General features: G+C 41.4%; 1 protein-coding gene across 1 annotated transcript in view; it reads left to right on the top strand.

Annotated features, from left to right (window-relative positions):
* The window catches only part of LOC145402125 (uncharacterized), a 192,097-nt gene extending 166,949 nt beyond the window's left edge, over positions 1-25,148 (top strand). Inside the window, exons 7-8 of the mRNA XM_080274242.1 lie at positions 13,318-13,741; positions 22,986-25,148. Of these exons, the coding sequence (XP_080130368.1) occupies positions 13,318-13,741; positions 22,986-23,824 (1,263 nt within the window). The 3' untranslated portion in view covers positions 23,825-25,148. The remainder of the gene's footprint in view (positions 1-13,317; positions 13,742-22,985) is intronic.
* The last annotated feature ends 555 nt before the right edge of the window (positions 25,149-25,703 follow it).

Raw genomic sequence — 25,703 nt, 5'->3', positions numbered from 1 at the left:
TTCCTTCTTCCTGAATTTTCTTCCTCCCCTTATGTTACTCCTTGATTTCTTTAATGTGCTCGTCCTGTATTCTTGATTTTGATTCATACTCATCTAGTTTGCTTTTCATCCTGTCTCTTTCTTCTTCCAAGCTCTTATTCTCTCGAGCTGTTTTATTTCATTTGAGGCTGATTCATTGTTCACTTTTATTTCAGTAACTTCTCTTTCTTGTTCGTCACTCGTTTTCGTTTTTAAAGGCTCCAACATGCATGCATGTGTCAGCCTTGGTCACCTAATGGCGGCTCTCCACGCTGCACGATCCATTGCAGCCTCCCTGTTCAGTCCCTTAACCCTAAGGTCACACTTAATGACCTCGTCCCATTTCTTTCTCGGTCTACCCCTCATAACCCCACCCCCAATATTAACACTTCTCACCTTCCTCACCCAATTATCATCCCCCATCCTCTCCACATGTCCAAACCACCTCAATCTACCTCTCCTCATCACAACACCAATACACTCCAGTCCCATCCTACCTCTCAACTCTTCCATTGTAAACCCAGCCCCTCCAGGCCTTGGACGCAGGGACGCACTGCACATCCACCTAATCATTGTCATTTCTGTACATCTGAGCCGGCGAATATCTTCCTCCTTCACTGCCCAGGTCTCACTGCCATACAGCATTACACTCCTAACACATGCTGCATACAAAGACCCCTTAGCACGTAGGGAGAGCCCTCTCAATGTCAGGAGAGGCAAGAGCTCCCTGAACTTCTTCCAACCACTTCTCACCCTAGCCACAGAGCTAGCTCCAGCCCCACCTCCAGCACACAACATGTCTCCCAAATAACAAAACTCTTCCACACACTCAAGACATTCACCAGCAAGGTCAATCCTTTCACGCCTGACAATCTCCTGCTCACCCCGGCACGCCGTACACATAAAATCAGCATTATCTCGCAGTCTACTTCTGATACCACTACATCTCTTATGCACCCATTTATCACACACACCGCACAAGATGGAATTACTTCTCACGCCCTTGTGGCAAACTGCACATGACCACTCTCCCTCGTCTTTGACAGTACCGCCACCAACCCTAGATATCATTACTTTTGTTTTATCTGCATTTACCCTTAAACCCTTTTGCCCCATACCATCTCTCCACTTCCTAAACCTTTCCTCCGCCTCCCTTTCATTCTCTGCACTCAACACCAAATCATCAGCATACAACAACTCCCACGGGAGTCCGTTTCTAAAGTCACGTGAAAGGGCTTCAAGTACCATGATAAACAACATGGGACTCAAGACTGACCCCTGATGCACACCAGCATTCACGGAAAACTCATCACTCAAATCTCCTTTCACTCTCACCTGGGTGTGAGCACCCACATACATGGCCATAACCACCCTAACCAGCCACTCCTCCAAGCCAAGCTTTCTTATTGCCCACTTCACCTCTTCTCTAGGGACTCTATCAAAGGCCTTTTCCAGATCAACAAAAACAAAATAAAGATCCCTTCTCCTACCGATATATTTTTCCTGAAGCTGTCGAACAATGAATTTGGCATCAGTGGTCCCCCTACCTGGCATAAACCCAAACTGCATCTCATCAATATTCACTCTTTCTCTAATCATACCTTCTAAAACTCTCTCCATTACCTTCATTATCTGATCTAAAAGCTTTATACTGTACCTCTATAATTTCCTCTTTCCAGGGCATCACCCTTCCCTTTATACACATTTACAATTACACTCTTCAGCCAATCACCTGGGACAACACACTCATAAATAATCCTATTTATCAGGTCAGTGACTAAACTCACCCCTATATCGCCTGAGGCCTTCAACATTTCGGCAGTCAACCCAGACACACGTGCTGCCTTCCCCACCCTCATCCTGCCTATTGCCTCACTCACAGTAGCAGTATCAATCAAAGGCCAAGGGCCAGACACTGGATCTGCTGGCTCCAAACCTTCCCTGTCCCAGTCAAACTCCTCATTCAACAACTGGTTATAATGCTCTCTCCATGCATCTTTAATATCCTCACTGTTCACCACTACCCTTCCTTCATCATTCTTCACACACTGCTCACCTATGATATCCCGATTATCCCTCTTCACCTGACCTGCCACCCTAAATATATTTTTCCATTCCCCATGATTTACGTTATCAAGTAATTGTCTCTGTGACTCAGACTTTGCCCTGTATACCTCTCTTCTAGCCCTACACTTAGCAGCCAAATATTCCTCTTTGCTACCACCCTTCTTCCATTCCCGGAAAAGCCTTCTTTTCTCCTTAATTGCAGCTTCTACACCCTCATCCCACCACCAAGTTACTTTATATCTTGGTGGTCCTCTTGTCCAGCTGCATGTTACATCAGTAACTCTCAAGAAATTGTTCTTGAGGGCTCTGTACTGTTCATGAACGCCTCTGTCTACTGCTCCCTGTTCAGCCACCACTCTCCTCAACTTGCTATAGAAGGCATCCCTTACTACTTGGTTTTTCAGCTTCCATATTTTCCTCCTAGGTACATAAGTCCTTTTTTTCATCACTTGTTCTTTAAGCACCGTATCACAAATCAATAGTTTGTGCTGCTGCACACACTTCTCACTTCCTATAACTTTAACATCCCTCACTAACCTCCTATCGGCCCTCCTAACCAGAAAATAATCTATCTGACTGCTATTTCCTCCAGACTCATATGTAATTAACCTACTGCCTCTTTTCCTAAAATATGTGTTGCACACAATCATGTCCGTTGCCTCCCCAAACTCGAGTATCCTTTCCCCTTCTGCATTCCTTAGACCATACGCACATCCCCCATGCACTCCTTCATAACCTTGTGCTGCTTCATCTACATGACCATTTAAGTCCCTTCCCAAAATCACTATTTCATCATCCCGCATACCACCCACTACATGTATTAAATCATCCCAAAATCTATCTTTCTCTGATTCATCCAATCCTGCCTGTGGAGCATATGCTGATATAATCGCAGCCATCTTTCTTCCCAATAGAATTTTCACTACCAATATCCTATCGCTTACTTTCAAAACATTCATAACATATTCCACCCATTTCTCCGCAACCATCACACCAACTCCTCCATATCCGTCTGTCTTCCCCTGCCAAAACAACTTATAGCAACAGTCCTTCCCAACAATCTTTCTGGCTGATCCACCCCTGTACCGGACTTCCTGCAAACACGCCACATCCACCCACCTCCTACTGAATGCCTCAACGACTTCCCCTGCTCTTCCCCTCAAACTTCCCACATTCCATGAACCCACCCTCATCCCCATGGGTGATTTACTCTCCTCAGGCTTGCTTTGAAACTTATTTTGTCATCTTCAGTATTAATAAAGGGGGACAGACACAGCACAGGTCCCACTCACTGCACAGTCCCAGGTCCAGGCAATGGATCTGGAACCCCTAGCCCACCAGCTTACCAGTGGCTGTGGTAGTGGCCTCGGGGCACCCTGCCAGGACAGCTGCAGGGACACCCTCCAAGCGCATCTTGGCACTGCAACTATCCCGCCATTATACACCCACTGATAGGGCAGCCTCCTGGGGCGCTACTCCCAGGTTCGGGCCCCTCTCTATTGGGCGGAAGCGGCAGCTTGGGAACCACAATGCCCTGTACCGTCTAGCACAGGCCCGAGCCCCATCTCGCCCTGGACCCACGATCTATGCTGGCGGAACCCCCGCCACGCCTCCCCCTAGAAGTCCGCCACTAGGTAATGGGGGCAAAGTTTTCTGGCCGCATGCCCTTGCTGGCGCCAACCCCTATAATGTAGTGGGATACGTTGTGTGAAATGTAAAGTGCATGTGGTGTAGTGCATAGATAGTTAGAGGAAATGTTTGGGAGTGTATTCTGGTCTACTCTCATGTTACTGTCATACTGAAAAGGTCAGCAAAGGGGGATGGTTAGATAGCTAGTGAAACAGGAGCTCCAGCTCTCCCTATCACTAGCATTCCCATTCCACTACGTGTACAAATTTTTTTCCAGTTAATTTCGCAGACTTACTGTTCTCGTTTTCCTGCTCAATAGTCCCTTCCTGTAACTCTGTAATTACTGCCCATGCCCTTTGTATCTCCTGGACATTCCTCTCCGCTGTTTTCTCTACACCTGCTATTCTTGTTTGGTTCAACTTAATACTTCCATTTGCCACATCCTCTTCAGAAAAACCCTCAAACACTCTCTCGCTGATTGTTAACATTGCACCGTTCCTTTCCGCCATGAATCAACCATATGGAGACTTTCCATTTTCACCGTATCTTATTATTTTTATGACCGAAACCACGTTTTTTTTTAACTACTGTCCGATGGGACCACCACTCACGCACTCATTAACATAATCACAAATATGCTGGTCTTTTTTTCGTTGCTGCTCAGCGATTATTTCCCCACGATCCAGGAAGAGCTCCGTCTCTTTCGGCGACCTGTGTGTGTGAGATTAATGGTTAGGCAAGGAGTTAACCCATTGCTTTTGAGAAGAGTAGGTTAAAGGCCAAGGCCACAGGGCTAGGTCAAATTTTTGAGCTAGCAATATGTCCTTAAACAGTATTTATGAAATTCAGATCAGACTTGGGAAAAAGATTGAAGCGAAGGCAAGAATGATGGTCTTCAGTTTTGAGAGCAGCCAGTCAAAGGTTGAGATCACTGGCCAAGGTCAGTTAAAACATTTATTATTATTTTATGTGAACCAGACTTGGTTGAAATATGAAGGATTACCCAAGGGGTTGACTGTTTTAGACCAGTAGGACAAAGGTCAAGGTCACTTGACAATTTCAACTTAAGCTTTTTTAGCAGATTTAGAGCAAATTTTGTGGTAGGCTTGAAGGTATGGCAAGGGTAATGAAATTCAGGTTTGAGAACATTTAAGAAAAGAGAGGTAGATTGAGATGGTTTGGGCATGTGGAGAGGATGGGAGATGATAACTGGGTGCAGAAAGTGAGAAGTGTTAATGTTGGGGATAGGATTGTGAGAGGTAGACCAAAAAAGACCTGGGACAAGGTCATTGAGTGATTTCAGGGATAAGGGAATGAATAGGGAAGCTGCCAGAGATCGAGCAGCATGGAGATCCGCCATTAGGCGACAAAGGCCGATGCATGCAAGCTTGGTGAAGCCTTTAAAAATGAAAGGAACAGGGCAAGGTAAGCTTAAGTTGTTTTGATCTGACTTGGGTCAGATTTCTTTGAAACATTAGAAGGATTGAGTAAATTTATTTTCAGAATTGTTGGTTGAAGGTCAAGGTCACAGAAGAAAGTCAGAATATCAAGCCCTTAAACCAGTTGGTGGGCAAGAGTGCTGCACTGTCTGATTACTCCTTCATTTTAATGTGTCTAGGTCTGGTCATGAGATTGACAGCTCATTCCATGAGACCAAGCAGTCCATTTGTGTGCCACACACCATCAATTGTCGCCACTTCACCAATACCACCAAACATCAATGTTGAATCCATGCTAGAGCTGTCTTACTGAAGACTGCTGTGTTGGTATTAATGGAATGTTTTTATGACATGTCAATGAAATGTTGAAAACCTCAGGAGATATAGGGGTGGGTTTAGTTACTGATTTGATAACTTTGATCATATATCAGTGTGTTGTCCCAGGTGATTGAAGAGTGTGTTTGCAGATATGTACAGTACGAGGGGAGGGGTTATGCCATGGAAAGAGGAAATTATAAAGGCATAAAACTTTTGGACCAGATAGTGAAGGTAATGGAGAAAGTCCTAGAAGGTATCATATGGGAAGGAATGAATATTGATGCGATACAGTTTGGGGTTTATGCCAGGCAAAGGGACCAATGATGCTATATTCATTGGTCAGCACTGTTAGGGAAAAAAGTATACAGGTGGTCCTCATTGTACAATCAGTTGTCTTAAGATTTTTTCACATTTTGATGGTAGAAACCGTACTTTGAAATTTGAATTTTGATCTTTTCCCGGGCTATTGATATGTGTTACGATACTCTCGGCCGATACTGGGCAGCAGTAGCACGCTGCATCTCCCAGTCTGCCCCGTGATCACTAATGTAAACAGCCGATTCTCTAAAGCATTCCATGTTGCCAGAGGGTTTTTTTTTGTGTGTGTGTGTGTGTATTTACCTATTTGTAGTATACAGGAATTGAGCAATGCTCGTGTTTTCCTGTCTCCATATCCACATTTATCAAGTCTACCTTTACACACATGAATGTTTTTCTCATGCACCACCTCTTTGTCTAAGTCGTTCCAAATATTTAAGTATTTACCTAATATACCTAATTGTGATGTACACGGAATGTACTATGCTCATGGGTTTCCATCGTTGTTTCTCAATAAGTCGAATGTAGCTTTAAACTCGTTTAAGTTTTTAGACTGGACGATCTCTTTGTCTAGGGTATTCTATAAGTCTATACTTCTGTAAGGAAAGCTATATTTCTTGATATCCTTCAAGCAGCTTGACTTTTTCAATTTCATTCCGTGTCCTCTTGTTGCTCTCTTATCCCATACAAACAGATCTTCTTTGTCAATTTTATCTACTCCCACCATGGTCCTGAACACCGCAATCATGTCTCCCCTCTTTCTCCTTTCCTCTAACGAAGGCAAATCCAGTTTTTCCAGCCTCTCTCTGTATGACAGGTCTGTCAGACTGGGGACCATCTTGGTTGCTGTTCTTTGTATTCTCTCAATCTTGTTTATATCTTTCTTTTTGTGTGGGGACCACACTACCGCTGCATATTCTAACCTGGGGTGGATCATGGCCACTATCAATTTTTTCATCATTTCCTCATCCATATAATGAAATGCTACTCTTATGTTAGTCAAGAGTTTATAAGTCTCTCCAACTATCTTGTTAATGTGCTTTTCTGGTGACAAACTATCTTGGACCAGCACTCCCAAATCTTTCTCTTCTCTCCTTTTTGTGATTAATTCATTACCCAAAAAATAATTCAATGATGGTCTCCTGGTACTTTTACCCATTTCCAATATTTTACATTTCTTTACATTAAATTTCATTTCCCACATCCGGCTCCAATTGTGTATCCTATCCAAATCCTCCTGCAGTATTTTACAATCCTCCTCGACCTCTATCTTCCTCAAGATCTTTACATCATCAGCAAACAGACTTGCATAACTGTTCACTCCATCTACCATATCATTTACGTAAATCAGGAACATTACTGGCGCCAACACCGAGCCTTGAGGGACTCCACTTGTTACTTCCCTCCATCCAGACATCTTTTCCTTTATTACTGTCCTCATTTGTCTGTCTCTCAAAAAGTCTCTCATCCATTCCAGAAGTTTCCCCTTTAGTCCTCCTATATATTCTAGTTTCCACATTAGTCTCTTATGAGGTACCTTGTCAAAGGCCTTCTCTCAGTCTAAGTACACACAATCCACCCAACCATCTCTCTCCTGTACCACATCAATCGCTCTTGAGTAAAAGCTCAACAAGTTAGAAACATATGACCTTCCACTTCTGAATCCAAACTGACATTCAGCCAAAATATTCATCTCTTCCAGATATTTTATCCATCTGTCTTTCAGGATTCTCTCACACAATTTTACGACCATGCTGGTTAGAGACACTGGTCTATAATTCAGGGGTTCTTCCCTGTTTCCTCCCTTGTAAATTGGTACCACATTTGCCCTCTTCCATTCTTTTGGCACTTTCCCCTCTTCCAGTGAGCATACGATTAAGCTGTGAATTTTATCCGCCAGTTGTTCCCTGCATTCCTTCAGTACTCAGTTAGAAATTCCATCAGGTCCTGGGGCTTTCCTTACATCTTGAGTTTCCAGTAATTTATATACTTCCTGTACCTCCACTTTTATATCTTTCATCACCGGAACATTTCTAATCACTCCCTCCCCTTCCTCAAGCTCCTTTTCTTTAGTGAAAACTGACTGGAAACGTTTGTTCATTATTTCTGCTTGCATTGCCGCATCCTTAAAGACCTCTCCTTCTACTTTCAGTTTGGTGATTCCTTCCTTTTGTTTCAGTTTGCCATTAACAAATCTATAAAACAGTTTGGGTTCATCCTTGCATTTGTCAATTATACCTTTTTCAAAATTCCTTTCTTCTTCTCTACATTTTCTTGTGTATTCATTTCTTGTTCTTTTATATTCTTCCTTTGTTCTGTTGTTACCTCTCTTTCTCCAATTGTTCCACGCCTTATCTCTCTCTTTTTTTGCTATCGTACACCTTCTATTAAACCACTCCTTTTTCCTGTTTTCTTTCCCTCTTACTCTTGGTACAAATTTTTCCACTCCCAAATTATAGAGGTCTAGAAAGATATCCCACTTCCTCTGTATCTCTCTTGTTTCTCTGAATTTTCTCCAATCCTCATTTTCAAAAAAGTTTCTCAATCCTGTAAAATTTGCTTTCCCAAAGTTGTATCTTCCCTGTCTATGAAGCTCGTCTCTTGGCTCGACGTTTCCTATTAACATCTGGAACTCAATGACCACGTGATCACTTTTTCCTAAAGGACAGAGATATTCCAATGATTTTATTACATCGGGTTCTTTGGTGGACAGTAAATCTAACCTTGCTGGTGTGTCCTCACCTCGAAACCGTGTCGCTTCTTTGACCCATTGCGTCATCACATTATTCATTATTATATTTAATAACATAGTGCCCCACGAATCCTCGCCGCCTCCCAAGTACCATTCCTCCCAGTTCACCTCTTTACAATTAAAGTCACCCACCAAAATTATATTATTGCTTTTCTCAATTATTTTTTGCAAATAGCTAGCCATATCTGACAACATCTCATTGTATTCGTCATCCTTCCATGCTCTCGTCTTTGGGGGAACATACACTACTGCCATATCTCTCTTAGCATTCTCTCCAGTTTCTAATTTCATATATATCACTTCAGCCCTGCTTTCTCCCATTTCCACAGTATCTACATTTATGTTCTTCACTGCTATCATCACTCCTCCTCCCTTTTTTTCTTTTCTGTCTTTTCTCCACAGTTTGTATTTACCATCTCCCAAATGAACATCAATATCTTCTCTTAATTTGGTCTCTACAAAGCACATGACATCAGGTTCATGTTCTCTTAAGAAATCGTTGATTTCGATCTTTGTCGATATGAAACCATCAACATTAGTATATATCACCTTCAAATTATTTTTGACGTTTTTAATACCCTCTTCTCTCCTACTCTCTGTCCGTACCACTTCCTCAACTTCTGATCTTTCACAACCATCCCCCTTAGTTTCCTTCACTTCTATTTCCTTAAATACCATTTCCTTACTTTCATATCCAATACTCTCCAAAAAAAAAAGCATTACATTCTTCCTCTGTCCTCTTATCATTTTTTTCCTTTACTTCTTCCTTTAATGATTTTAAAACTTCTCTTTCTTCTTCATTCAGATCTTTTCTTATTATAATATTTTCCATCCCCGCCTCTTTGCTTAATTTCCAGGTCACTTTAAGTATCTCATTTATTACACTTTCTGATGTAAATTTGACTCTCATTGGTCTTGTTTCCCCTTTCTTATAAGGCCCTATCCTCCTTACTTTCTCAATTTCTTTTACCCACTTGTCTTCTTCGGGGTCAATCTTGCCTAATATTCCTCTCACCAGGTGCGTGTCTCTCTCGAGTCTTACAAACCTAACCTTTTCTTCCTCTTCCCTGTTTCCAAATACTACCACACATCTGCTCCTTTCTACAGTTTCTCTCACTATTTTCTCTTTTTTTCTTCAGTATTTTCATTACATTTTCTTCCATTTCTTTCTTGTTCATTTCCCTTTCTTCCTGGATGCTCTCTCTTAAGCTGACCACTTCTTTCTGTTCTTCTTCTGCGTGTGCCCACTTTGCCTTATGTTCTTCTAATACATTACTCACCTTCTCCATTTTATTAGTACTCTCTTCTAGTTTCGTCCTCAATTCAACATTTTCCCACTTCAAATTCCTAATCTCTTCATTCGCTGTTTCATTGGATTGGATCAGACTCTGTATGGTAGTTTCCGTATTTACAGACACATCCTTTATCACTAGATTCTCTACTTTCTTTTCAAGTTCACTAATCCTCATAATTAATGTTTTAACCAGGTCCATGACATTGGTATTTGCATCAAATCCTTGAAATTCTAGTCCCTCATTCTTACATTTTCGGCCATGTTTGATTTTGGTTAAATACCAAAACAGCTGTTACCGAAAAAACTAAAAACATTCATGTACAGTCTAGCCAATAAATCTTTACATTTTTGGTTGTCTATTAACTTTCATTATTTTAAATTTAAAACAAAACCTTAGGAGACAGGACAGACAAAATTCCTGAAACTACTTAAGGTTAGCAGCGATGGCTGGGACGTCTGCTCTCTTCGGCTGTTTCTCCGTGTGTGATACCCTGTGTATCTGCTTTGTGTTTTGTGCATCCATCATGTAAAAAATGCCTATCTGTCTCTCCTGCTACTGGTGAGAAGAAGTAGAGGGCATTTACTCTTGAGATGAAGCTTAAGATAATTGCCCAGCATGAAGGCAGCAAGCCTGTAATGGCCATTGCACGTGAACTTGGACTTTCACAGTCGATAATCTCAGTACAGTATTCAATAAATTACATGAGATATTCAACACATTATTATTCTGTGTTACTGATTTTGCCCAATTGTAGGTTAATGTAAGTGTTCTAAGCACATTTAAGGTAGGCTTGGTTAGGCTATGATGTTCAGTTGCTTAGGTGTATTAAATGCATTTTCAACTTATGATAAATTCCACTTATGATCAGTTTATCGAATGTAACCCTATGGTAAATTGGGGACCACCTGTACAAGAAACAAAATGGAGTTGTACTTTGTTTTTGTTGATTCTGAGAAACACTTTGACAGAGTCCTTAGGGAGGTGTGAAGTGGGCAGTGAGAAAGCTTAGGATCAAGGAGTGGCTGGATAGAGTGGTTATGGCTGTATATGTGGGTGCTCTTGCCCAGGTGAGAGTGAGTGGAGATTTGAGTGATGAGTTTTCGGTGAATGTTAACATGCATCATGGGTCAGTCTTGAGCCCCTTGTTTTTTGTCACAGTGTTTGAAGCTCTTTCATGTGACTTCAGAAATGGACTCCTATGGGAGATGTTGCATGCTGATGACTTGATGTTGACTGCAAAGAATGAAAGGGAGACAGAGGAAAGATTTAGGAAATGGAGAGACGGAGTGGGACACAGGGGATTGAGAGTAAATGCTGATAAAATAAGTGATGATGTCTAGGGCCGGTGGAGGTACTGTCAAAGCAGAGGGAGTGTTGCCATGTGCAGCTTGCTGTAAGGGTGTAGGAAGCAACTCCATCTTGTGCAGTGCTTGTGGTAAGTGGATGCATAAAAGATGTAGTGGTATTAGAGGTAGAATGCAATATATTGTTGATATTGTATGGGCGGTGTGTTGGGAAGAGCATGTAGACATTGTCAGGCATGAGAGGATTGATCTTGATTGTCTCTCTTGAGTGTGTGGAAGAATTTTGTTATTTAGGAGATATGTGCCAGAGGTGGAGCAAGGGGTCGCTCTGTAACTAGAGTAAGAAGTGGTTGGAGGAAGTTCAGGGAGCTGTTGCCTGTCCAAACATTGAGAGGAATCTTCCTCCATGCTAAGGGATCTTTATGTGTGGCAGATGTTAGAAGTGTAATGCTGTATGGTAGTGGGACCCGGGCAGAAAAGGAAGAGGATATTCATTAGCTCAGATGTACAGAAATAACTGTGAGTAGATGGACTGAAGAGGTGAGAGAATGAATGGTCCTGGAGCCTATTGGTGTTGTGATAAAGAAGGGTAGATTGAGATGGCTCGGGCATGTTGAGAGGATGGAAGATGTCAGCTGAGTGCAGAAGATGAGAAGTGCGAACGTCGAGGGTAGGGATGCGAGAGGCAGACCAAAAAAGACCTGGGACGAGGTCCTAGAGTGTGACCTCAGGGATAAGGGATTGGGTAGTGAGGTTGCCAGAGTTGAGCAGCATGGAGAGCTACTATTACATGACCAAGGCTGGCACATGCAAGCATGTTGGAGGATTTATGAATGATATGTTAGAGTGGGTCTCATGGAAAATCAACAGGTTTGTTTTAATGAAATTCATGTCATTAGGCTGTTCATAGAGTGAATGATATGCAGACCTTATTTCATGGAGCAGCCACATGTATCTTTTATTCCAGTTATCATACTTTTACCATCATTCATGCACATGATGTAGTACTATCTACTTCTTCCTTCACCATTTTCTTTCTTTTTCTGTGTCTGCCTTCCTCTCTTCCTATTTCTCCCATTTTTCCTGTCACTTTTTATTATTCTTCTTTCCTTTTGTTTTGGCTTTACATTGAGTGACAAGCCTAATGGTTTCCTGTAAGCCAGGAAACCATTGACAACACTGGGTGGTAGCCATATAACCAACCCATATGTGTTCTTTAAGTGTCAACAGGTGGGTTGGCGGAGGTTTAGTACCCCTTCCCGTAAAACAACTAACTCATGGCAAACGGCCTCCCCATACGGGATTATGGCATCTGGCTGTAGATAGCTAGACTGTATATCTGTTCCTGTGAGTGCTGAAGAGGAATGCCTTCATGCAGTGGCACCAATGTAACTAGGGAGTTCCATTGCCCGTTGTAAGTATGCCTATCACTGTACTCCTTGTACCCTGAAAGAAGCATAATGTACAGGAGGGAAAAGGGAAACTTTAGCCTGCAGTCCTTTAGGTTCATGTCCTGATGAGCCTGGAGTCACAACAGTTGTTCCTGTTGCTATTAAAATGACTCGTTTTGAGGATGAGGGAAAGTTTTAAATGAAGTGTTGAAACTTGATTCTTAGTACAGTATGTGACTGGCAAGATTGTAGATAGTGGCTGGAAGTCTAGATGTTTCATCAGTTTAAAAAATGCATCTTCATCTTCAGAGTGTCTGTCAAGAGAGAGAGAGAGAGAATTTTGAATAAATATTTTTATAGCCAATTCTAAGTTTGTTAATTGACAGTGCATGGTAGCCACTGGTCTATTGGGTTAGAGTGTGCATTGTTGATTAAGGGTCAAGCATTTGATTGCACTGATGGTGATTGGTTAGTATTAGGAAGGGAATACAGTTACAAAATGCATACACACATCAAGCAAGTCCTTTGCATAGGGGCAAGACTATTGCCCCTGAGAATGGGAAAAGCATTGTGTAAAATGCCTCTATCATGAAGTTAGGGATGTAGTTGAAAATATTTCACTTGTTTAAAATGTATCATTCTCTTCAGATTGTCAGGAGAGAGAGGTTGAATGAATATATATGAAATTGAATGTTGAGTTTGATGTTTGAAATGGCTTAGATTGCAAGGTTGTGGTTTTAAACGTATTTCTCCTGCCTCAGAAATACAGTACATAATTGTTTCCAGATTGTCTTTGAAGCTGTGCGAGATGAGGCAAGCAGCGACATTGCAATTGATGATGTGAGGTTGGCCTATGGGGATGACTGCTTTCAGAAGAGCACCCTCATAACCACTACCATTACCACTGTCACTGCCATCTCTGCCAACACTACTAACACTAACACTTCACCACTACCCACTAACTCTACCACATCTCTCACCACCACTACCAACTCTGCCTTAGACCCTGATGATACTGTAGGTTATAATATTGATACTACTACCCAGAGTTATGAACATCACACAACATATAGTACACCAAACCAGACAACCACTATTCTTTTTACCACAGCAACAAAAATCCCAGTTAACTCCAATACAACTACCAGCATCCTGCAACCTGACAGACCAACTATCATTGCCACTACAACTACCTCTTCATCCATAGAAGGTTTGTGTAGGTTCTTGTATATCTTGGTTTTAAAAATGTGATGCAGTTTCTTAACAGCGACTTCTATCTTCACTGCATATGTAGAGTGGGAGTAGTCCTTTTGAATAAGCGTATTGTAATATTTTATTCCATACATAACTACTTTATTCATATGAGATCCTTAATTTTCAACTTGAAAAATATCCTTTAGCTGCTGCGGGACCTTATTCCTATTGATTAAAAAGTGGCGTATGCAAATCTTCATGCTTATAACTTTAACTGGTGCTGCATCATGTTCAAAGTTACACTGTTATGACATAATGTTAGTTTGCATTTGAGTTACCAGGGCCCCCCTCTTTGCAGAATATTATCCCCTCACTGGGGGCAATATCATGGGAACCCAACTCCCACTCATTGTTGCCAAGTTTTATGGCTTGTAATTGCCGCCAGCTGTAGCCTTCTTCGCATTCTGGACACACTTGCCAGTGTTGCCCAATGACCTGGAGAAGAAACTGCCATTGATCTTCATTCTCTGTTAAAACTGGATTAAATTCTTGTATCAGTGTGTACCCCCTTGTGGCAGGGGGGACACAGTCTGCCCGCACTATGGGGTGGTACTACCACTCTGTGGCCAGGTTGTGTTAAAAAAATACTAAAAAGGGTGGGGTGAGGGGACTAGGGACCCCCTCCTCTATTTTTTAGTTCCTACAATGAGACAGGGATTAGAAAGGGATGGGGTATTGAGTTATCCCCATACTCTGAAGATTAGGTCCATGAATGTGTATGGATGTAGTATGATTGAGGCTAAAAGGGAGGAGATTGGGAGAATATTTGTGAGAAGAAAGTTTGATGTCTTAGCTTTGAGTGAAACGAAGATGAAAGGGAAAGGTGAGTCTAAGTTTGAAAGTGTGAATGGAAGGACAAGAGAAGGTGTGGCCTTGTTAGTGAGCCCGGAAGTGCAACAGTCTGTGATTGAATGGTAGGAGGTGTCATTGAGACTGATGTGGGTGAATGTGAAATATGAACATGAGTTGTGGGTATTTGTGTGCGCATATGGGCCTGGTAGCAAAAGGGGTGTAGAAGACAGGGAGTCTTTCTGGAATGATGTTGATGAATGTCTGCAGAGTTTTGGTGCAAATGTGAATGTGGTAATGATGGGAGGTCTGAATGCTAGAGTGGGAAATGTAGCAGTTGAAGGTGCAGTTGGTATTCATGGAAGAACTGAAAATGGAGAACAAATGATAGGGATGTGTGTTGAACAAGAGATGGTGATTGGAAATACCTTGAAATGAAAGATATTTTTAAGTATGCATGGGTGAGACAAGAGAGTGAAAGGATTGTTGATAGAGCATTGATGGACTATGTGGTTGTGTCCAGAAATGTAAGAGGAAAATTGTTGGATGAGAGAGTTTTGAGAGGGAAGGGTGGAGTTATGTCTGACCACTACCTGGTGATGGGAAAGTTGAGAGTGAGTAAGAGATGGGTGAGGACTAGGAGAGTCAGTTGTGGCACGGAGGTTTTGAAGGTGAGTGAGTTGGATAAAAGAGAGATAATGATAGAGTATCAGGAGAAATTGAAAGATGAGTGGAATGCAGTGAAAGTTCAGGAAAATGGCATTGTGGAGGAGGAATGGCAGTTGTTTAAGAGTGCTGTGGTGGGGTATGTGGAAGAGGTGTGTGGTGTAAGAAAGGGAAGTGAATGGTGGTGCGAGGAAGTAAGTATGACTGTGGCTGAGAAGAGATGTGCATATGAAGTGTGGCTGCAGAGGAAGGATGAGGTGTCATATGAGAGGTTTTTGAAAAAGAGGAATAGGGCGAGAAGAGCTGTGCGTGATGCTAAAGTGGTAGCAGATGAGAGGTGGGGTAGGCGGTTGACTGAGAATTTTCAGCAGAATAAGAAAATGCTTTGGAAGGAGGTGAAAAGTGTGCAAAAGGGAGAGTCTGGGAAGGAAGAATGAATAAAAGCAGAGGATGGAAGGATGTTACTTGAGATGGATGAAGTAAGGATGAGATGGGTGGAGTATTTTGAAAGATTAAATGTAGAGGAGGAAAGGGAGGCTGAGATTGTGGGAGATGGAAGGGTGCAAGGATTAAATGTGTTGGGAGAGTTGAATGTTTCTTTGATCACGATGGAAGAAGTGCAGGAGGCAGTAAAGGAGATGAAAACATGGAAAGCTTCAGGTATGGATGGGTGTGCTGTGGAATGCTTGAAAGATGGTGGAGTGACTATTGTTGAGTGGTTAGTAAGATTGTTGAATGTGTGTTTTATGAGAGGTATGGTACCAGTTGACTGGGCAAGTGCTTGTGGGGTTCCGTCGTGTAAAGGTAAGGGTGATAAGTATAAATGTACTAGCTTTAGTGGTATAAGTCTATAGAGTGTTGTAGGTAAGGTGTATGGTAGTGTTGATTAAGAGAGTTAGAGAGGGTACAGAGGGAGTGATTGGTGATGGATGAACAGTGTGGCTTTAGGAGAGGGAGGGGATGCATGGATCAGATGTTTGCTGTGAGACAGGTGTGTAAAGAGTGTTTAGTGAAAGATAAGGATGTGTTTTAGACATTCATGGGCTTAGAGAAAGTGTATGATAGAACTGACAGGGAGGCTTTGTGGACTGTTTTAAGATTGTATGGGCCTGATGGTAGGTTGCTAAATGGAGTGAAAAGTTTTTATGTAAATAGTAAAGCATGCATAAGAGTGGGAAATGCTGTGAGTAATTGGTTTCCCATGAGAGTGGGGCAGGGATATGTGATGTTGCCTTGGTTGTTTGATGCTGTATTTATATGGATGGTGTTGTAAGGGAGGTGAGTGCAAGAGTGTTAGGTGGAGGTTTGAGTCTGGTGAATGCTGATGCTAGACAGTGGAATCTGAATCAGCTGCTGTTTGCAGATGATACTGCACTGGTGGCTGATTCAGAGGAGTGATTGAGAGAGTTGGCAGAGGAGTTTGGAAGGATGTGTGAAAGGAGGAAATTGAGAGTAAATGAGAATAAGAGTAAAGTGATGAAGTGTATGAGGTTGGTAGACAGCAGGAGGATGAATATAGTTCTGAATGGTGAGTTGCTTGAGGAGGTAGAGTGTTGTAAGTATTTAGGGTCACATGTTGCCGTGGATGGAAGAATAGATGCAGAAGTGAGGTTTAGAATGAATGAAGTAGGGAAGGTGCTGGGAGGAATGATGAAGTGTTTAGATGTCATTCACTTAGAATGGATGTAAAGAGAAGGCTGTATGAGGGTATGGATGTAACTAGAAGGCTGTATGAGGGTGTTGTGGTGCCGACTGCATAATATGGGGCTGAAACATGGAATATGGGTGTAACAGAGAGGAAAAGTTTGAATGTAATGGAAATGAGGTGTCTGAGGAGTTTGTGTGGTGCGATGCGTATGGATCAAGTGAGAAATGATGAAGTGCGAAGGAGAATTGGAGCTGTGTGAGACATGGCTGATTAAGCTGAGCAGAGGATGTTGCGATGGTTTGGGGATATGGAGAGATTGGATGGTGAGTGATTGGTGAAAAAGATAATTGGATCGGATGTGAGAGGTGTAAGGCTGAGAGGAAGACCACGAATAGGATGGATGGACAATTTGAAGAGATTGTTGGATGCAAGAGGGATGTCTGTTGAGTAAGGAAGAGTGGCTGTGCATGATAGGAATGATTGGAGAAAAATTGTGAATGGATAAATGGTGATGCAGCCCTGAGGGGATATTCTCCCACATTTGGTCTGATCAGCAGATGAGGTCAGGTGTGGGTAAGGGGATGGGTCAATTATGATTTGGCACCCTGCTGCAGATGTTGCTGATTGCACTGCGCAGTTGACCCTTGTGTGATGTGGTGCGGTTAGGTTCCGTCTCTTCTCCCCTAGGGGCTAAGATGCTAATGAATGTGTGTATGTGGATGAGTAAATTGGGAGTGTGTTGTCCTGTCTCGGCTACCTCCCTTTCTTTAGGGAAAGCAGCCTAGGTATATAGATAGATAGATCGGTGTTACTCCTCTTTCAGCAAAGTCATTTGTTACCTGTAGCACCTGGATGATGTGCTCAGCTTCTTTGTAATCCTCACAATTTTCCCATATGGATGGATCAAATTCTAGGAATGAATGAGGAAGGCCAAGCAGTGTAAAGATTTTCTTGGTGTTACTGGTCACAAAACATGAAACTGCTTTCTGATTCAGTGCTGTCACCTCAAGTTCAACTGTTGCTTTCTTTAGTTGATCTTTGCTTCCTTCTTTGTTAAAAGCCATCACCATTTTTCACTTCTCTTTAGGGTCAACAGTTGGATCAAATGGGCCAATCCAACTACTTTAATTGCTCTGACAAATACCAGAAGTGATGACCATATGCTTTCAAGCAGACTTGTGAGATGTCCATACCAGGATAAAGTGACAATACCTGGAGAAGCCTCAGATCATTTGCTGCAGTTAGAGCTGCTTTTGTTGCCATGAACCATGATTTCAGGCATTGCTTCATGATGTACACAACAAACCATTTCAATCCTCGGCCATGCTCGAGTGTGATGCTTGTCTGATGATGGGCAACGGCCCAAAAGTCATTAGCATACAACTCGTAATTAAAATAAAAAACATCTGAATCACGCTGTCAGTTTAAAATTGCAAGAAACCATGCAAAAGATGTAATAAATCTCACTAAATCAAACTTTCTTCAAAATCAAGCATCAAAACTACTGTACTTAACAACCCTAATGACAGTAGAATACTCTGGTCATCTCTCAGTTCTTTCAATAATAACTTTAACAAGTCATCATCCATTCCCCCACAAAAATCTGATGGTAACATTAGAAATGACCCACTCAGGAAAGCGAATATTTTTGCCACTACATTTGCCAGAAATTTTACTGTTGAGGAAGTTAACCAGAATGTCCCAGTACTAGAACTTGACTCTCCCAAAATTGTTCCACTTAAAATACCGGCTAGATATGTAAAATCCATCCTTGACAGTTTACCAACCAACCAAGCCCCAGGTCCAGATGGAATTCCTCCAGTTGTTTTGAAAAAGTGTTCCCCAGAACTTGCCTCTGTTCCAGCTAAATTATTCAGACCATACATACGTACTTCTTCATTCCCTAATTAATTGAAAGAAGCCAATATCCACTCAATTCCAAAGAAAGGAAGTTCCTCTGACCCCTCTGATTACAGACCAATAACTATCACATTTTCTCTTGGTAAAGTATTTGAAATTGTAATTAATAAGCACATAGTTAAACACCATGAATCCAACAACTTAATTAATGATAGACAATATGGTTTTTGCCAGAAAGATCCACATCCAATCAGTTGACCAACATGGAGAAACTCATACAGTAGCTCTTGATATTTCTAAAGCTTTCAACAGAGTGTGGCACCGTTCCCTGCTGTCCAAACTCCCATGCTCTGGACTAATGTCTTTTGTCCTCTGATTTCCTCATATCTCAGTGACAGAAAAGTAAATATAGAATATGTATATTCCAATTTCCACTTACTTAATGCTGGCGTGCCACAAGGATCAGTTCTGGCGCCAACCCTGTTCCTAGTTCATATTGCCACAAGGATCAGTTCAGATGCCAACCCTATTCCCAGTTCATATTAGTGATCTCTTGTCTGTCACCCACAATACATCCATTCATATGCAGATGACTCAACACTTCACAGTTCATTCACACTCAAACACCCATTTACAAAATTTAATATCTGTAACTCTTAACTCAGTACAGTACAGCCATCTCCATAAATCAAGACTTATCAAAGATCAGTGAATGGGGACAAAGTAACCTTGTCTCATTTAATGCTAGTAAAACTAAGTATATACAATTTTCTAATAGACAGATATTGCCAGATTCATATACTGTACAGGATTACCTTCAATGCTACAAAAATTCACAACTCCAAAAGTATTGAAATTCTCGGTGTTTCACTTAACATTGCCCACAGCTGGGCCTTTCATGTCAGATCACTTGCTAAAACTGCCTCAAAGAAACTTGGATTATTGCGTAGAGTCTGTACCTTCTTCACTGATGAGCAGTTAGCTATAATTCATAACAGTCATGTGCGCCCTCAGCTTGAATATTGCTCACTCTTGTGAAATGTATGTGGAGAGGTTGCACTAAAACAACAAGTCAAACTTCATAACAAAGCTGTTGGAATCATTAATAGCAGTCGTGGCTCAGTGGGTTAGAGCGCTCCTTCTGACCGAAGGGTCGGAGGATCGAATCCACCCAAGGGTCATCGGTAGACATCAGGAAGGGCATCTGGTCATAAAATGCTACATGCTCCAAACCAAAGTCCTCTACCCAGGGGCAACGCCTTAGCCCTTATCCAAAAAAGGGGTACCTGGCATAAAACTCACATTCTTTTATAAATAAGCTACCTCTCCTACAAGTAAGAAGGAATGTTGCCTCCCTTGCATTATTTTACAGATACTTTTATGGCAAATGCTCTGATGATATGTCCATTGTGCCACCTCTCCATGCCTTCCCTCGTGCTACACTGGCATCTGGTAGCGCTCATGACTGGAATGTCACACAGCCATATTGCAGAACTTCTGCCTCTCAGAATTCTTTTATTCCCCAAATTGTATCTCTGAAACTTAGTTTCCCAAAGTTGTTTCCTCCCAAACTTCAATCTGTAGCTGTTTAAGTGCAACTGTTACAGATATTTTATGAATGGAGGATGCCAGTAATGTGGTGTATGGGTTGTTATTTTTTTTTATTCATTTGCTTTTCCTTCCTCTGTTTTGTTATTTAAAAAAAAAGAAAGTACAGTAATACCTTGATATACAATACCCCTAGATGCGATCCTATGGCTTAACGATAGGAGTAGAAATATCACCATACCCCACTTAATGATGGCCAAACCCCAGTTTAACAATGGGTTTTTATTATTTTTACCATTTTTGATGATATTTTATACTAAAATTGTATGTTTAGGTTGATTTGTAAACTGTTTTTGGACTTATAATAATGTGTTTTAGCCATAGGTGGAGTGAACAGTGTCATTTTGGGGTCCAGTTTACTAAGCTTGATTTTTTCTAAACTTATAATTGATGATTTTCAGAATTTATTTGTTGGTTTAAGTGAGTTATTTACAGGTGTTAGGGTTAGGTTAGCTTCCTTGACAGCTGTTAGGCCATTTAGATTGGCTTTATACTTGTTTTGGGGCTCATTTGCCTGAGTTTTGGCTTGGTTTGAGGGGAAACCCAAGACTGGTAAACAATCCACGTTACTTTACATGTTAAAAGTACCCCAGTATGCAATACCTCACCTAATGATGTGGTTTCATCTAACCAATGACATCATAAACCGGGGTATACCTATATATAACTTTAGCCATCCATCTGGCATGGCGGCAAGCACCAGGGCCCTGAAACCATGTTCCACGGTGCGATACAGCAGTTCTCAGTAATTAACTCGAGGATGGCTTTCTTGCAACTGTTTCATATAAAATGCAGTTAGCTCATCACGTTGCCCACTATTAATCATCGGCATTTCCTCATTGTCATTCAAGGTCTGAAAGCGTGTTGTGTTAATAGTATTCCGCTTGGCTTTGAACTGCTTGAATATGTGAATGTAAGGACCTTAGGACAGTCCAAGGCACATGGTGAAGGCCATTTGAACAAGGATCTCAAAAATGTGATGCCGACAAGCCAGGTGGAGGAGATCCTTGTGCAAATGATGTTGAATAAGGGTGCACACCCCTGCCCACAATCCGGTATTGCTGGCAGTGGTGTTGAATGCCATTCCCACCACACGTTCAGATATACTGCAGTCATTCAAGGTGTCAGTGATGACATTGGCTATGGCCTTTCCTGTCGCTGATTCCAAACTGGGTACATTGAAAAGCTTTGAAACTCCATCACCTGAGATGAGAATTGGAAGGCATTCAGTGACATTTGTTCCTGTTACATAGGGAATTAGTTTTCTTTCCCAGTGCACTACAAGTGGCACAGTTGGATGGAATGATTTCTTCAGCCATTCTTCAGATTCCCTCCAAATCTTGATTCGATCCTGTTGATATTATACATTGTTGGATATTGTCCACATGCATAAATGGTCACAGAAATGGTCACAAAAAGCTCCTGCTTTCATCACTGGCATTGACAATTTTACTCCAGTCATTGTAAATAAGTGCTTAATAATAACTCAAAAGGTAAATCCCTGAGGGGGGGAAAAAAAAAAAAAAAAAAAAAAAAAAAAAAAACGGGTATTACTAGCAAGTAGCCTCAAATGAAGTAGGCCTAAAACAAACACTTTTTTCAAATAAAGATTATTGTCACAGTAATTTTGCTTTTTAGGCTCAAACATTGGGTAAGTGCGGCACCAGTAAATATCATCCAATTTGGCTAAAATTTGGTGTCTCGAGAGTTTACACCTAAACTCACAGTGTAGACTTCCAGCAAACATGATATTCCAGAATTAATATCCCTCCTTTAGTAATAAGAACCACCCACTGTATATACAGTAGATAGAGTTGTGTAGTAGGTGGAACCATCCACAATCCTCTCACTTGATGCAGTGCTGCCTGCAGGTTCTGTGTGACAAGCCAAATGGTTTCTTGCAACCCAGGAAAGTATATACTGTACTACACTGAGGGACAACCAGGTAACCAAATTGATGCCTGGTGGGATAGTGGGTACCTCTCAGGAACTAGCAACTGTGCACAATTGCTAAGACCAGGTAACCTAGCTTTAGGTCCCTGTGCTCCTGATGAAGCAGTAAAGGAGCGGATGGTGGGTGGACATAGCTAGAATACAGGTCTGCTCGCACTTTCGAATGGGTTACGTTCCGAGAAACTGAATGGGTTACGTTCCGAGAAAGTTGAAAATGCATTTAGTACACCTAATCAACCGAACATCATAGCCTAGAGAAGCATATCAAGCCTTTTAAACATGCTTAGAACATTTACATCAGCCTACAGTTGGGCAAAATCAAGAACACAAAGCCTATTTTATAATAAAGTGTTGAATATCTCATGTAATTCCTTTTAATTTATTGAATATTTCACTGAAAGTACAAATTCGTAAGTGTGAAAATGTGTAAATCAACTGTTCGTAAGTGGGGGAGGACCCGTACTCTACTAAAGAATCTTACAAATCAGGGTCGAGAGTAAGATTAGAAGAGGAAGTTTGGAAGATAAGAGTGGAATCACACCTTAGTGTGAGGGAAGGAATAGGAAGAGGAGTGTCTGCAGGAGTTGAAGAGGCAGAAGCAACCTGTAGTTTTTACGGTGAACCTTTGATGTCCATATTCACTGCCTGTCATTTTCACTCCACTTCTTTTTTTCAGATACTTCAACTAATGCATCATCACCAGTCACTTCTGGCACCATTTCTAACATACTCCAGAACACTACTCAGTCTTCTAGTGTTCCATCCCTCCCCCCTGCCCGGTCTGTCTTGACAACTACCTTTGAATCAACCCAGAAACCCACAGGCTTGGCAACAAGTGAGCTTACAACTGTAGTGGCACCACAGTCAACTAAAACAACAACAGAATCACGTGAGTCATTGACAGTGGAATCAAACATGTCTCTGACCACAACAACGACAGAATCAAATGTAACTTTGATCAGTACAACAACAAAATCTAATGAAGGTCCAGCCACAACTGTGTCTGAAAGGGCAGATATTGAAAGTAGCACCAGTACCCCCAAACTGACAGCAGTATCTGAAGAATCTCCAGAGGATAATATTAAAGAGGAGACACAGGATGGAGATAGTGAAAGGAAAACCACAGAGATCACTGGCCAAGAAAAAGAAACCACCACTTCTGCACAACCTTTCAGTACTGAACCGAGTGTTTACTCGACCCTGTCTGATCAAAACTCTACCACTTCCTGGCTTATAACAGTCACCACAGCCAGTGCACACCGACCCAACACATCCCAGACTCGCATTGATACAGGTTCAGGGAGTATGTCAACAGTAACAATTATTGTCATAACATTTGTGGTGGTTGCAAGTGTAGCTTTTGTGGCCATTGCATTTTTTGTTTACCGAAGACGCAGCCAGGACAAATTAGCTGAGGATTCTGATACTCGATACCTGGCAAATGATGAGGTGCAGATGATGGATAGCCTCTCGCATACATATGGGGGTGGGTGGGGACAGGGCCAGAGCACCTGAAGGAAGAAAGGGCGACCTGTCAGCCTCTTACCTCAGAATCTTATTGAGGAGCTTCTGGAAATTGAAACAGCCCCAATATAAACATGAGCTCAAAATCTTTAGTCTCAGAAAAGCTCAGGGAAGGTAAATTCAGTAAATCTTCTTTACGTCATCTCTGTGTGAGTGATCAGAGTGATGATAAGCTGTATGTTGCAGACTACAAATTTGATTTTGTAATTTACTATGCTCTGCCAGTTAATTTGATGTCAGGTTGCCCCATCTAATTATTACACTTATGATTATTTAGGTTACAAGAGGAGGAAAAAAAAGTATAAAACACCAGACTTTCAAGTTATGGTGTTAAAACAGCCAAGAATGATATACTGTAACAGACCAGGAGAATATTAGAGTCTTACAGAATTTTATATGGTTGACATTTTGATTGTGAAAACAGGCTTTCTACCATAACAAAGGGACTAGTTAAACATTTGCCATCATTGAAGATTTGATAGTTCTTGTCCTCACATAGTTACTGCATTATTGGACTGTGATATTTTTGAGCATTTGCTTGAGAGGTTGCTGAGTGTGGGTAAGCAAATATTGCTCACTTTGTATGTTGACAGATGCCTAGGACAGTTTTCTCATAGTGTTAGGAGGCTTGTTAGCATCTCATCCTAACCATGCTTGTCTTGACACATACTCTTATGTATTGCATGAAGATTGTTGGTGTTGTTTTTGATGCCCATGGATCATTTGCACATGAACTTGGTGGATTGCTGGCTACAGTTGCCCTTATACTGCAGTCCATCATCCTTCTGTCAGGGGAAGGGGAGGGAGTTGGGAAACAGTTGTAGAACTGGGCTGCAAGTGGGTAAATTAATGCTGCCATGTGAAGCATGGTTTAACAGTGCTGCATATGGAGACTGTGATGTTATGAAAAAGATAAAATTGACATATAAGGTTGTATTACAGTATGGTATGAAAAATATAGGATATCACTAAAGTGTCAGGAAAACTTCTAAGCTCACAAGAATTGAACCCGACATTGTAGTGCTTAGTAGTGTTGGTTCTGGATGACCATCTTAATAATGCCTCTAAGCCTCTCTTTCTGACTCATCAGTACTCCTTCCTGCTGCCTAGAGCCACCCTCTTGCATATACTAGCAGTCCTTGTTTAAATTTGTTTCACTTTAAAGTATTTCATTAAGTAGATTTGGATTCCATACTTCACTCAGAGTTCCTTGTATTCATTACAGTATAAAGTTGTTTTGAATTTATAAATTAGTGTCTTTGTGTTCCTCTCAGTCATGAACTATGAGAACTTCTCATTTCAGCCTGCTTTAAGCTATTTGCCTTCATACATCATAGACCTCATCACTCCAATGACATACAGTATTATGTATTTTATTCTTGTTATCACTAGGCACTTTTACCCAGCTTAGGGCAGATGTTTTGTAGTGAAGAGGTTTATGAAGGCTATATCTAACCCTTCCAGTTGAAAAAGTAGATTAAGGAGAGTAAAATCATCTGGAGACAGCAAGAACAAAATAAAGATTACATCCCTAAACAAGCATACCATCAATTCACCAATCATAATTATGATTTATTTTCTCAGAATTAACAGGGGATATGAGATTATTTATATTCTTCTTCTGAGTTGTCCTCTCAACAAAAACTAATCATAGATGTGCTAGAGAACTGGTTGTAAGTTTATGAACCAGTGTCATGGCTGTTGCATTCCAACTCTGGGGACTTCCTTGTCTTTCCTGCAAAAACAAATCACAGGTACCTCATAGAACTAATCATGTGTGTAATCAGTGAATTTCATCACAGAAAAATATTCCTGGGTGTTCATGTCTTTCCTATATCTTCCTTGGCTTTGGAGGTTTTCTCACACATTT

The sequence above is a fragment of the Coenobita brevimanus genome, chromosome 57, assembly GCF_032717465.1.
Source record: "Coenobita brevimanus isolate Jiangsu-jjx chromosome 57, ASM3271746v2, whole genome shotgun sequence".
In the NCBI taxonomy this organism is placed as follows: Eukaryota; Metazoa; Arthropoda; class Malacostraca; order Decapoda; family Coenobitidae; genus Coenobita; species Coenobita brevimanus.
Note: the sequence above shows the minus strand (reverse complement) of the source record. Positions and strands in the feature narration are given on the sequence as shown.